General features: G+C 42.4%; 1 protein-coding gene across 3 annotated transcripts in view; it reads right to left on the reverse strand.

The window, feature by feature from the left end:
* Positions 1-2,325: 2,325 nt before the first annotated feature.
* Positions 2,326-15,072, reverse strand: part of CCDC25 (coiled-coil domain containing 25) — a 39,364-nt gene continuing 26,617 nt past the window's right edge. For all 3 annotated transcript variants that reach the window (XM_059176523.1, XM_059176504.1, XM_059176515.1), the window contains 2 exons: positions 9,122-9,167; positions 2,326-3,851 (listed from right to left, as the gene is read on the reverse strand). In XM_059176523.1, coding sequence (XP_059032506.1) covers positions 9,151-9,167 — 17 coding nt within the window. In that variant the 3' untranslated portion in view covers positions 2,326-3,851; positions 9,122-9,150. The remainder of the gene's footprint in view (positions 3,852-9,121; positions 9,168-15,072) is intronic.

A 15,072-nucleotide genomic window follows, 5' to 3' on the forward strand; every position in this document is an offset into this window, starting at 1 on the left:
TCTCAAATAAATAAATAAAATCTTAAAAAGAAAAAAAAGAAGGCATACCATTCCAGCAAGTCTTCAGAAGTACAGCCTCATCCTGGTCAAAATCTCAGCAGAACCCCCAGGAATTCTGGAAGGTCAGATATCAAGCTGTAAACTTCCAATACTAACGCTTAAACATCATGGCCCTTGGGCTCCAGGCTTTTTGCTTCTCTTCCTGGAATTCTTGGGCAGTCTTCCCTTCACCCTAATTTGCTCTTTTCCTCCTGCTAAGAAGCAAAACTGACTGAAGGGCATCATTTTAGGCAGCCAAGAACCTCCTTCTTCCTACTTGCCTAAAAGAAGTATGCACATCCCATCAGTGAGACAGAGGCTTGGGGAAGCAACGTGAAAAGTAAAATCACCCCCCCACACACACACACACTTGATTCTACTCAAAACTATAAGCTTTTATTGTATTTTACATATCATTCATCCAGGATGCGATGAATATGCAGTTGGCATCTTCTTGTTTGTGAAATGACACAGTGCGCATAAAGCCTCCTTAAGTGTGCTGGGCCCGGGTGGGCAGAAGCTGGAATGGAGCCCTGCTTGGGCGCTGGCAGCGGCCTCATTTCTGAACCATTACACTTACTGGATGGAGTTAGATGGGTTGAGACTGACACTGAGCTTGGTATTTCAGTTTCTAATTTTACACTTTGGATTGTAAGACAGTTTGATTGTTTTATAGTCTACTTTAAAATCAAAAGGTTGCCCCCTCACTTTACCATCATTTTGAGTATGGGATTTGTTATTCACCAAGCTGTATTTGCAATCAAACAGAGACAAAGCAGGCTTCAGTATCACAGTTCAGGAAAAACTGGGAAGGTGGTTCTATTTCCCTGTCCGGCACACTGTTCCCCAGAATCTGTTCCCACCCAGAGAACAAGGGCTTTGCCTCTCAGATGCAGAGGCAGTAGGGAGAGCTCTGGTCTCCAGCTGGAGGCTACAGCTGAATTCTTTCTCCTCCTGCTCTGTGTACGCCTGACACCTTCCTTCCTCAGTGGGGAGACTACTGGCACTGAGTAGTTAAAAGGCTCACCGATAGCCGTGTTTTAAGAAAGTGTTAAAAATAAAACAACAGGGGCACCTGGGTGGCTCAGTGGGTTGGGGCCTCTGCTTTCAGCTTGGGCCCTGGTCCCAGAGTCCTGGGATGGGGCCCCGTGTCAGGCTCTCTGCTTGGCAGGGGGCCTGCTTCCCTCTCTCTCTCTCTCTGCCTGCTTGTGATCTCTACCTGTGAGGTAAATAAATAAAATCTTTAAAACAAAACAACAAAATAAACAGGAGCTACTGAGAGCCTATTCTGCTAATAACCACATCTTCCAGACTTCGGGAAGCTTCCCAACATGTGTTTCAGCACCGGCACTGTGACTGAGCTGCCTTGCCCAAAGACTGTGACCCCAGATCCACAAAGGCCGTTAAGAAATGAATTCTAAAGCTGTGAGAATAAAAGAGCCGAGCTTGTGAAGCCAATTAAATAATGTGACCCTCACCAGCATGCCGCTTGGAGCAGGGCAAAGAGACACAGGTAAAAAGACACACCCTTAGGATGCACAGATTTGATCAAGGGCACAGCTCATAAAAATAATGACCTGGAACTTTCCTATAGGAAGTTTAGCGAACACACCACTAGCAAGAAACGAGAGGGCTTCAGTGCCAGCAGCGTAACCGGTCAGCTCCGAGCCAACATCCTCAAGAGAAAAGGTCCTTGTCCTTTCTGGGATCATGGACGCTGGGAAAAAGACTGCCCCCTACCCAGAGGCAGGGGAGATCAGCACAGAGCAGCTCTGGAAGTTCAGAGAGCTAGGAAATCGATCCGGGACAATTCAGAGGAGAGGCTTTGACACTAAACCAGTGTGAGGTAAGAATGAGGACAGGTTTAAAATTTGGACCCCAGGATCTCACACATTACACCAAATATAGATGTCTGCTTCAAAAGCTCTAATTCTTCCTGCTGTAACGGGGGGTATACAGGAGTCCTTCAGAAGCACTGGCAGGCTAAGGTGATATGGTGAGGCCCATTCCAGATGTTGGCCACAGTGTGCAACAAGTACCTGAGGTGCCGAACTGGAGCCCTACTAGCTCCCACAGAGGGTGGGAAAGGGCTTCCACCTCGGCCCTGTGGTGGGCATGTGGGGGAGACACAGGGGCAGCGAGGGAGGAAGAGGGTACCCTTCTAGAAGCTGCCATGTTGAGCCTCAGATGGACAAGTTTCTCTTACAGTCAGAGCACCCCAAAACCAGCATGGAGATGGGGATAATGAGCAAATTCTGAGAGTTCATATATTAATATCCTTCCAAATTAAAAAAACGGTTTTTTATTTTTACATTTCTAAAATCACAGAACTCCAGGCTGAATGTTATCAGACACACGTACACGTGCGCGTGCACACGCACACACACACACATACACACACACAATCTCTGATTTCTGGAGTCATCTCCCATACCCTCTCTCAAAATCTGGCTGAGTTACGCCTCAGGGAAATTTTCCAGTTCAACCCTACACACCGACTTGGGATAAATAGAAACACTGAATTACCCACAGCTCCAAAGTGCTCTAACAGGGTAACTTTTGCTGAGTTGGAATACAATTAACAAGAAAAAAGCTGCATGTGGAGTTCTGCGTGTGGTTAAAATGTAAATTTGTATGCCTCCTGACCCATAGGCTTTGCTCTCCTCCCCTCTCGGTTTTGTTTTGTCTCTTCCTACCAGGACGGCAACAAAAACACACCTTCTATTCAGAATCCCACTGGAGAGTAGGTAGTTCAGATGAGCAGTCCTGTTACATATTAAGTTACTGGGCCTACAACTGAGAAATCTGAACTCTGAGGATACAACTCAAAGTCAATATTAACTCAAGGTAAATAAACAAATTACTTAGCTGGCCCCTGAAATGCTTCGCTGTCTCTAAAATCATAACCCCAACACAGGACTTCTGCCTTCTGCTGTATCCCAAAACAAAAATCAGGTAACCTGACATCCTCAAAATGATTCAGATCATGCCGTCCTATTTCTCCCCTCAGCGCTGAGAAATGACTCCAGAGCCTGGAAGTTGTCACGTATGTGGTCTGGGTTACTTGGTGCTTAGGTAAACAGTGCCACATGCCTGACCTTGACTAACACAGACTACGTCTCTAAGCATGATGGTAACTGGGGGGAGGCTCTCGCTCAGAGAAAGTATGCGGAAGGTAGAAGCCAGGATGAGGGGAGAGCTGAGGACAACGCTGCTAACACACTCATACAACATTGGGACAGGAGTACTGAAGCCATCAGTCTTCTGAAAATGTCACTATCACCTTCGAAACGCACAAGCTTTTTTGTTCTAGGCCCCTACAGGGCCAAGGGCAACACTTGCATATACTGCTCACCGATACATTCTTCTTAACAGAAGTGAAGCTATTTTAAGAATATGAAAAAGCTTTTCAAGACATCTGTTTTCAGGGACACACCAGAGTAACAAATACTTCTCAGGGCTGGTTTGCTCTAAAGTCTATCCTGAGAACGAGGGCAGCCAACTTTCATGAGGTACCAAGACAGGTTTCAGCAAAAATATTTTCACTTTCCTAAAGTTATATGCCGTTTTTCAAGTCCAAATATATTATAAATATCTGATCCTTTTCCGTCAGCAAAGAAGGAAACTTTTTTTTTTAAGACGCCAACGTTGGTAATATTTGTGTAGAATGAAGGTAGGATTTTAGTTGTGTTTTTTTTTTTTATATAACACCAAACACAGATGAAATCAAACCGTCTGCAACTGTCCCGAAATTCACATCTTTCAAAGGTCCTTTCCTCCATTCACATGAATTCATCTGAATCATTGCCATCCTGCAGGGAACAAAAAAGTGCAACTGTAAAAGCCTTCAACATAAACTACTCAAATTTTAAAAACTATCTTTTTTAAAACTATTTATTTATTTGCCAGAGAGAGAGAGTACACACAAGCAGGCAGAGAGGCAGAGGCAGAGAGAGAAGCAGACTCCCCGCCTAGCAAGGAGCCCGGTGCGGGATTTGATCCCAGGACTCCAGGACCACAACCCGAGCCGAAGACAGCTGCTCAACAAACTGAGCCACCCAGGTGTCCCTAAAAACTATCTTAAGTAACAAGCTTCCTGATGTGTAACTGCAAAGTTCAGAAAATAAAAGTAAAAAGTAACATCATTAAGTTCACTCACCAGTTCTCTACCTTAAAGTAGGAGTCGTTTAGACGAGCTGGATTTCTATGGTGTCATTATATGGCCTGAGTTACATAGCCACAAGTGACCAACAGTTTCTAAGTTATGAAGTAAAGGCCCACCCAATCTAGGATAGGACGGAACAGGTGTGACGAAAACAAAATGGGATTGCTCTAACAACAACAGCAAATTACGAATCCAAACAGATCCTGCCTCATATCCTTTGCCAATGATGCTGCCAATAGGCAAACACATTTTTGGCCTAGACGCCATTATTCTGAGCCCCGAGGCTGTCACAAGATGGATTTTTTTTTTTTTAATAGGAAAAAAGATTAAGAAGTCATGGGCTAGGTACTAAATTAGGTGGCTTGCCAAGTTTTTGATTAAAAAACCTTAAATGATGGTATACATTTGAAAGGCCCTTGTTTTATTGTGTGGCTTATAGACATGTCCTAAAGACCAAGGACAAGAGTAAAGCCTGACTCCTTTTTGATCTGTTGCATACCCTGAGAAAACTGCCCTGGGGGCGCCTGGGTGGCTCAGTGGGTTAAAGCCTCTGCCTTCAGCTCAGGTCATGATCCCAGGGTCCTGGGATCTAGCCCCACATCGGGCTCTCTGCTTGTCAGAGAACCTGCTTCACTTCCCGTCTCTCTTTCTGCCTGCCTCTCTGCCTACTTGTGATCTTTGTCTGTCAAATAAATAAATAAAATCTTAAAAACTGCCCTGGATGCCACCATTCATTAAGTATCTAAGTTTGGGACATTTGCTTGAAAACGTCACAGCCTTAACATATTACTTGCAGCTTCTCCTTCCCCCGGGCCTGATACCTGAGCTGTGAGAGAAGGGGAGGGCTCAGGCTTCCTCCAGGTGTATATTCTCTACTCCCCCTTATTACCTCTTATTAAAGAAGGGCAAGGAAACAGGAAATACAGGCAGGAAACACTGGTTTCTGAGGCCCGCTCTGATCTTGAGTTTCATTCGGTAGTTCTCTCTGTGCTTCTCATCAATGAGTACAACAACCTGAGGCCATGGCAAAAAATGCCTTAAATAATTGTATGAAGAGCAAACTCATGTTGGCATTCTATGCACAAACTGGAACTGTGACTACCTTAGTTAGTGTCCTACGCTGAAATCACAGCATTAGAGATGTTCGAAGAGTAACCATCTATCTTGGAAGGTCCATATTAGATTCCGAACACTGAGGTGGAAAAATGCTCTACGAAAATTTGGGTTGGTGACAATGAAAATGTGTCACTCCCAATAAAGGCTGTGAGTCAGATTTGCAGAGTATCTGTCCCATGTGTCTGAGGATCTGTATTTGGGGATTACAGTAACTTTTAAATATACATCTGAGATCTAAGACTTTATTTGGACAATTTAATTTTTTTTAGAGAGAATGAGAGAAATGGTGTGTACGAATGGGGCAGGGGATGGGGAGGGCAGAGGGAGATGGGGGAGAGAGAATCCCAAGCAGGCTCCAGTGCGGAGTCAAACGTGGGTTCAATCCCACCACCCTGAGGTCATGAGTTGAGCCAAAATCAGGAGTCGGACTCTTGAACAACTGAATGACCCAGGTGCCTCTATTTGGCCAATTTTTATATTGAAGATTCCCTTTAAGAGTCAATATTGGGGCGCCTGGGTGGCTCAGTGGTTAAGCCTCTGCCTTTGGCTCAGGTCATGATCTCAGTGTCCTGGGATCGAGCCCCGCATTGGGCTCTCTGCTCGGTGGGGAGCCCGCTTCCCCCCTTCTCTCTGCCTGCCTCTCTGCCTACTTGTGATCTCTGTCTGTCAAATAAATAAATAAAATCTTTAAAAAAAAAAAAAAGAGTCAATAAGTCAATATGTTTTTCAATATAGCAAATAGATTTCCTGTCATCCACCTATAAAGTGATAAATAAACTGAATTGAAAGGAACCGTTCGCTGGATACCAAATTTAAAAGATTAGGAAGAAACTACAGATTGACAAGAATTATACTAAATAGGAGAGCAAGAGCTCAAAATTAAAATCAACTTCAGAGTGGAGACTATTTTTTCCTGATGAATTTACATAAGCCACATGAAAACTCAAGTCCTATTTTACATAAACACAAAGCTTTAACTAAAGACTAACCGATCACGCAGCCAAACTGGATCACAAAAGGTCTGTATTCCCGCAAGAGGGTTACAAGGAGAATGGAAACCTCTTCTTCAGCAGTACTGGGGGAAAGATCCTAGAGTCCTTCCACTACAAGGCAGAATAAAAACACCCAATGCAAAACTTCCCTGGAAACACAAATCTGATTGAAACCTGGAGCTCAGCTCAGGGACAGGGGAGCAAACAGACAGGAACAGCAGAGCAGTTAGGAGTCCTTTGGTTTATAAATCCACCTCACTAATCCTGGAGCTTTTAACATAGGCCCCACTACTCAGATCATGTCTGTATATATATGTATATTTGTGTGTGCGTGTGTATTAATTCCAGAATATCCAAAATTTAATAATCCACAGTGATGGAAATGAAAATGCCTAAGGTTAACATAATACAGGTGCCAGATTTCTGCAGGAAAGTAGTCTCTAAATCACAGAAAATTTTTAAGCAACAATAACCGTGACAAAGACAATGGGCTGAGGGTATGTTAAAGACTTCTGTTTAACTGTTTAGCTGTTTTAAGGGTTCCAAGAAATATAAGAGTAGTTTCCAGAAGGTATTAAATATATCTCATCCTCATTAATACTGAAAGTCTGTGGGAAAAGAGCAATTAAGGACTATATTGATGAGAAGCAACAATGACCATTTATATTCAGAGACTAAGAAACAACTTTCACATATATATGCCCTTGTTTGAATTTTAGCGCAGACCCAGGAAGTCATTAGGTCTCCCTTCCACTGCTGCTGAATACTCCCTCAGAGAGATTAAATTATTTTATTAGGCTTATCCACTTAGTAAATGACAGCTTAGGGCTCTAACCTTCAAGTTCAAGGCTGTATTTAATTACATAATGCTACTCTTGTATTTTTCAGAAATAAATTACAAAGCTACAGCTGTGACTCATAAAAGAACCCCGTAAATTTAGTTTTTCACAGAGACAGGAATAAGAATATTGTTCTTACTCATTTTTAGAAGGATACTGAGATATGAACAAGGTATAAAATACTACTAACAAACCCAACTGGTGAACTAAATATGCGGTTTAACTCATTGACCTTTAAGGGATCTTAAATTCTGCTGTTTCTAAGCATCAAAGGAAGTAGTGTTTAATATTATTTTCTGTGATGGTGGAAATGTTCTATTTCTGTGCTGTCCAATATGGTGACCACTAGCAACATGTGGCTAGTATGACCGAGAAACTGAGTTTTTAAAGTACATTTTAATTTGCTATTTTAAAATTTTAATTAAATTTAAATGGTAACATGTAACTAGTGCCTAGTATCCTGAACAATAAGATCTCAAGCATACATAGTTGACCCGTGAACAACATGGGTTTGAACCACACAGGTCTACTTCTACACAGACCTTTTTCAATAAATATAGCTCAGAGCCATAAAAGTATTTTCTTCTCCCTATCACTTTATGGTCTTTTCTTCTGGTTTACTTTATTTTTTATTTTATTTTTTTTTTTTTTTAAGATTTTATTTATTTATTTGACAGACAGAGAACACAAGTAGACAGAGGCAGGCAGATAGAGAGGAAGGGAAGCAGGCCCCCTGCTGAGCAGAGAGCCCGATGTGGGACTCGATCCCAGGACCCTGAGATCATGACCTGAGCCGAAGGCAGCGGCTTAACCCACTGAGCCATCCAGGTGCCCTCTTCTGGTTTACTTTATTGTGTGACTATGGTACATGATACATATGACATACAAAATATGTGTGTCAACTATTTATGTTATGGGTAAGGCTTCTGATCAATAGTAGGATACCAGCAGTTAAGTTCTAGGGGAGGATACCAGCAATTATGTTCTAGGGGAGTCAAAAGTTACATGCAGGGGCACCTGGGTGGCTCAGTGGGTTAAGCCGCTGCCTTCGGCTCAGGTCATGATCTCGGGGTCCTGGGATTGAGTCCCGCATCGGGCTCTCTGCTCAGGAGGGAGCCTGCTTCCTCCTCTCTCTCTCTCTGTCTGCCTCTCTGCCTACTTGTGATCTCTCTCTGTCAAATAAATAAATAAAATCTCAAAAAAAAAAAAAAGTTACATGCAGATTTTCAACTGTGTAGGTGGGCTGGTGTCCTTAACCCCCTTACTGTTCAAGAGTCAACTGTATTTGTAAACTATAAAATATGCAACATAACAAATATATACACCCAGTTTTGATTTTCTGCAGCCTGGTTTAAGTGATAGCTAAACTGAGCTATCTCCAGCCACTTCCAAATAAATTCTGATAACAGAGTAGTCATGGACAGTAAGTCCCTGACATAGTTCCAATAAAATCATTAGCTGCTGATGCTAAGAAAATTCTTTCAGTACTATAATCTGGATCTCCATTTCTCTTTATCTGAGGTCCTGAGGAACATGAAATCAACCAATGTTGTCACCTAGACTGCAGGAAAGACCCTGGGGTTAATATTTTCATTTTGTTTTTTAATTGAAGGTAAGGATTTTGTTTTCAGATGTTAATATAGAAACCACAGTCACATTAATGTAGAATATTAATAAGGGCCCTTCTGGCAGCTACAACTAGGAAAGAGGGAAATGAGCAGGAAAGTTCCGAAACAGACCTGGACATCATAAAGAGTGCAACGATCTCTTTCGTGAGGTGACCTACTTAAAAACACATTGCCCCGCTTTCCCTTTTGCTCCAGGGAAGAGGGGCAATGCCCAATAGAATGCACCTGAGTTGCCAAGTCATGTCAAGCCATCAGCAACACGTGACTCAGTACTGGCTAGTCACCCGATTATTAAAAATTCTTTATTAAGGCACAACACTGAAACAAATAACTTGAACATACCTGATTTGAAGACATATTCTCAACTTTCATTAGTGATGAATAGCTCCTAGAAGAAAACAACACATTTAAAATAAGGTCATCCAGGGGGTGCCTGGGCGGTTCAGTCAATTAAGTGTCCTAACTCTTGATTTCAGCTCAGGTCATGATCTCAGGGTGGTGAGATCAAGCCCCAAGTCAGCTGGGTGTGGAGCTTGCTTCCGATTCTCTCTCCTCCTCCCCGCTTCTCTAAAAATAAAATAAAATACAATAGCGCTATCCAGTCAGCGAGTATTTCATGAACATTCACCATGTATCCCGCACTGCTGAGGGTCTTTCAGAGGAAAATATGATCCCTCACCTCAAGAAGAATGCAACAAAAAAAGGGTAGGTATCTTCGAACAGTAAATAAAATGTGCACAGCACTTTATAATTTACAGAGTGCTCCAGCCAATCTAGCTTCAAATCTTAAAATTTTATCTACAAAATTACTTCTCCCCGGTCCATTTCTCCCCATCTTCACGACACCCCTGTATTCCAAGCTACCATCATCTGTCATGTGGCAATCTGCCATAGTTTCCTAACCAGCTTAGTTACCCCCACCTGGATCCCCTTCCCTCCAGGTCAGTAAAATGAGCTTTCCAAAACACAAAACTTATCATACAACCCCGTTAAAAGTCTTGATAACCTCACGAACGTCTGACGAGGGATAAAGACAAACATGACCAACAGGCCCTGTGTGCATGGGCACTTCGATCCATGCATTCCCTCACTCCTGCATTCCACACATTTGGGCCTGCCTTTCAGGCCCTGTGTTTTGCCTTGCTCCCTCCCATACAGTCTTTGTACACCTAGTTCCCTCTGCTTAGAGCCCTCTTGCCACTCAATCCCCTTTTAACCAGAAAACATTGTTCTGATCTTAGCTCAAGCATCACTGTATCAGAGAAGCCAAATTCAGTTATTTATAAATCCATAATACATTAACCAATCACTCACTGCATATGCAAAGCACCGGGTCACACATAAGAGATACAAAGATGCATATCAGTGCCTCTTTGAAGAAGCTTATCATTAAAATGGAGAGCTACAGCACACAGGACAGTATAGAAAGCAGCAGTGCTCACATGTGAGAGAGAAACAAAAGAAGGTACAATTAAAGCAGTCAATTCTACACTGGACTATATCATCTTTTAAATTAATGGTCTTGCTGTTGCCTCTTCTACATGTTGCCACTAAACTCATCCTACGGGTCTACTACTTCCTAATATCCTAGGACACCTATAATGGTTCCTTATCACTTACAACCTGAAATTCTGTACTATGCAAAACCTTCTAAAATCACTCTCTGCTGTGCCTATTTTTTTAATTCTTTTATTTGCCTATATGATTTCGACTCTGGCCTAGCCAACCTGCTCCTTTCTTGCCTTACAGGCAGCACAGTGTGGACCTCAGGACTCTAGACTTGAGGTAGAATTCCTGCTTTGCCACTTAATAGCTATAATTTTCCAAACATTGACCACCTTGCTAAAGTCATCTTTGTCCCCAAATCAAGTGCAGGTTACTGTTCAAACTGATGATCCATTCACCTGTGACTAACCATTTCACCTGGGTCTTGTACTTGTCTGACTTTGAGTACCCGAGCCTTGGATTCAAATTCGACCTCCCAGACTCCCAGTTTTTAAAATGGGACTGTAGCCACAGTCCCTACCTTTTTCTTTTCTGATCTGTTACTCAACTTATCCTCTATTAACTGCCTTTCTCTATTATTTCCTCTGGTTTCAATAACCACATGGTAGAGCTTGACTTTGATATTGATGTTATCACACCACAAAGCCCAAATAAGAGAATATAAGGCTGAAAGAGACTGGCGAACTTTCATTTGCAGGCAACCATGCATTCCACTGCAGAGATGAAACAACACTACTAGGACACACCGAAGGGAGCCAGCGATGCTCTTCCCCAGCACCTGCCAACAGATGATGGTGTCTACTGGGAGACTCATGGGTAATCTGCCTAAAGGATTTCTCCAAATGCCTGCTCTCTCAAACCAAATGTAGAATGAGTAGAAGCCATTCTGCTTCTCTCACTCTCAAGGTCACATCTAAGACACCGACTACTCTGAAAGCCTGTGTTGAGTCTCTGCTGTCATCTCAGCTTGCTCAATGTATGGCTTATGGTGTAGCGGTCACAGAAAGGAAGGAACCTGTGAGGAGGCTTCTTTCTTACACCATACCCTACACAAAGATTCTGTAACCCCAAGCCCCATGAGCTTCTAGGCTCAGGAGGCATGTGTCCAAGGAGCTAACGAGTAAGATGGGTAAGTGAGAATATGCAAAGTCTAAGGAAGGGGAAATTTTTCAAATGGTTTGGATGAAGAAAATAAACGGTGAGCAGAGGGTGTTAAGATAGTGCCCTCCCAACAACCCAAATATTGCTAAAACCTGTCTAAGAGGATGATCTTTATGTAGACCTATTCACATGATCAGACCATTCCAGGTTCTGCATGCTCAGTATAAGGAGTATAGGCTCATCAGCAAGAAGAAGATGGAGTTCTGTCTCCAGAGGCTACCACTCTTCACGGCAGAGCAGGAAGTAATTGCCTTCCACAGGGTGGGCTGGGCTTTGTTCACTGCTGAGCTGGGGCTGGACAGGATCCAGACTAGAGCTTGGAGAACTTGGAGCTGTATAATGGCAATTCCATCCAGTGCTTCTCCCGGTAGACATTAGAAAGGAGAAGCTTATTGCCATTCTTGTTCAACAAGTTGAGAAGAGAAAGGGGACAAGAATCTTAATGGCTTTAGACTTGGAGGGAAGTGGGCTATCTCCGGATATGAGGCTGTTGAGTTTTTCTTTGCTGCAATCATCTGGAAGCATTGGGGAGAACTTCTGGGAGAAGAATATCCCTTGGTTTCTCTGCAGAATCCCCTAGAGACTCTCAGTTTCTTAGGCAATTGCAGCAACTAAAGTGGACATTCCCTACCAGATGGTCCAAATAAAAGAACCATCTGCCAGTGAAAGCTCATGAAATTTTCATTGTCAGAAAGCCAAGGGAAGGATGGAAGGGGAATGTCAGACAGCCAAGGGAAAGACTTGAGGATGAGATGATTCTGTAGGCCCACCACTAGAGCTCCTGGGTGGAAGAGTCAAAGGTAGAAACTCAGGTCATGGATAAAGCACTATAACGTATAAAAACAGATTCTAAGGCAGGTCAGAAGCTTAGAGCTTGTGGCTGGAACTTCACAGAAGCTGCAGGGCACAGCATGCAAACAGGTAGGGGCTTGGTGGGTGTTGGTTCCCCGCACAGCAGCCCTGCCTCACATCCTCCCAGCCTCGGCAGTTTGGAGAAGTAAGTCACTGTGGTAGCACAGGTTTCATGGGAACAAATATATCAGTCGTTTTTCGCCTTCTCAGAGCCACAATCATTCATTAAAAAAGAAAGCATCAGGGACAAAACTGTGTAGAAAAACATGGACTAGAAAAGTGATTTCCCCATTTCCCCATTTCGTTCACTTACACTTTCCTTTTGATAAATACGGGCCAGAGCAATATATGATAAAAATCTGTGTCTGAGAAAACAAATGGAAAAATTACAGGTGACAAGGGACAGCTTAGAATATGGGACTGATTAGATAAATTTGCTTTTGAGGCAAAAATTTCATTCAACAACAATGAGAATTTTTTCCCCCTCAACTTATGTAAGTATTTTATGGGTTGTTGATACTATAAAAGAAAATCTGGGAGATATGAACATTGTGTCTTAAACTAATAAAATCAAACACACAAAATCCCCTAAATTTTACTAGTACCAGCTTGATTTGAAACAAAAATGATATACATTTCAAGATAAATTCCCATATCTAGAAATTTCTTGATTCATATGCAATAAATTTTATTTTAAAGCTGAATAAACTGATCAGAGGCAGAAGAGAGTGGTAATAGCGTGTTATGAGCTTGAGAATCAGAAAGACTAGCTATGTGACTTTGGGCAAGTTACTTAACTGCTTGTCAGGCTCAATTTCCTCTTCTAAAAATGCAAGTAATAACAACATTTGCCTCATATCCGTTATTGTTAGGGTTCAATGAGATAATGGAGCTAAACATAGTACAGCGTTTGGCGGATGACAAGGGTCCCAAAATGTTAGCCATTCTTTCTCAAGTTTTCAGGTAAATTAAGTGATATTATATTCCTAACATATTATGTTTCTAAACAAAATTGTTAGATTTAGAAAGGGTACCAGCAGGTGTGTTTTCAATCTTTTCCCCCCTTCACATGAAAAACAAAAATGAATAAGCCGCTCTCAATCCCACATTGCTCAAAATCCCACACATTTTACTGCGCTGATCGAGCTGATAATTTTTCTTTCATTCACGAAACAAAGCAGACTCCCAATCTAGGTCAAACCCAATCTGTGCATTTGTCTCGCGTCAGCAGATTGTAACTCAGGATAACACTTCTGGAGTTCTCCATTTGAGTATTATGTTTTAATTGAAGTCACTTATCCCACTTTAGCAGAACCCCCAAAAGGGGCACATGCAGGCAGATAACTAAGAAATACCAGTACTTGATCATTATACCTACGCCAGGACCCAATACTCTTTCTAATCATCCAGTGTATTGCAAAGAAACCGAGTCAGGACATGGCAAGACAGCTCATTTTGATCCTATACCTTTTGCAGAGGCACAGCAGTATCCTTTCTTTCCCCCTTTCTTTTTGGTATACTTAACACAAATGGTATCTATGGAGAACTGTGGGAAAATCCAGAAATCCTATGAGTAGAGGTGTAGGATTAAATTCCCTCTTTGACAAAGCAAACCCAGTAGTCCCTTTAAGTATAAACTATATATCAATTATAGATTTAGAGTGGTGGGCAGAATAATGATCCCACCTGTAGATGTTCATATCCCATCCCCAGAACCTGCAAATATGTTGCCTGGCATATTATCTGGCAAAAGGGGCTCTACAGATGTGGTTGGGTTAAGGATCCTGGATGCAGAGGCAATGGATTGTCTGGGTGGGCCCAATGTCATCACACTGGTCCTCAACAGTAGAGAAGGCTGTACTCAGAGATAGAGCTGTGACTAAGGGGGTATGTTTCAGAGATGCCATGTGGCCGGCTTTGAAGACGGAGGAAGGGGCCACAAGCCACATAATGTGGATGGCCTCTAGGAGCTGGAAAAGGAAAAAGAGTCTTCCCTAGAGCTCCAGAAAGGAACACAGCCCTGTTGAACCTTGGTATTAGCCCACTGAGAACCATGTTGGACTTCTAACATATGAATGGATGGAACTATAAGATAAGAAATCTCTTTTATTTGAAGCCACTGAATTTGTGATAATTTGTTACTGTAGCCACAGAAAACTAAAAAAGTCAGTATTCTCATACACTAGAATTTTAGGACCCAAGCTATATTTTAACTACTCATTTTATTTATTTTTATTTGTTTACTTTTTAAAGATTTTATACCTTATTTTATTAGGTAAGCTCCATACCCAACATTGGGATTGAACTCAACCCCAAGATCAAGAGTCACATGCTCTACTGACTGAGCCAGCCAGGCGCCCCCTACTATTTATCACTTTAAAATGTAGCGCGTCGGAGTAGGCCCATTACATTAATCACTTCCAACGTTCAGAATGTTTTTCTTTCTTTAAAAAAAAAAAAAAAAAAAGGGTTTTAAAAACAGATTTCTTTTTTAAAAAGATTTTATTTATTTATTTGACAGAGAGAGATCACAAGTAGGCAGAGAAGCAGGCAGAGACAGAAAGCCGGACATGGGGCTTGATCCCAGGACCCCGAGACCATGACCTGAGCCGAAGGCAATGGCTTAACCCACTGAGCCACCCAGGAGCCCCTAAAAACAGATTTTAAGAAATACTAGCATTGGGGCACCTGGGTGGCTCCATGGGGTAAGTGTTTGCCTTCGGCTCAGGTCATGATCCCAGGGTCCAGTGATGGAGCCACATCTCAGGTTCCCT

Source organism: Mustela lutreola, chromosome 1 (genome assembly GCF_030435805.1).
Source record: "Mustela lutreola isolate mMusLut2 chromosome 1, mMusLut2.pri, whole genome shotgun sequence".
In the NCBI taxonomy this organism is placed as follows: domain Eukaryota; kingdom Metazoa; phylum Chordata; class Mammalia; order Carnivora; family Mustelidae; genus Mustela; species Mustela lutreola.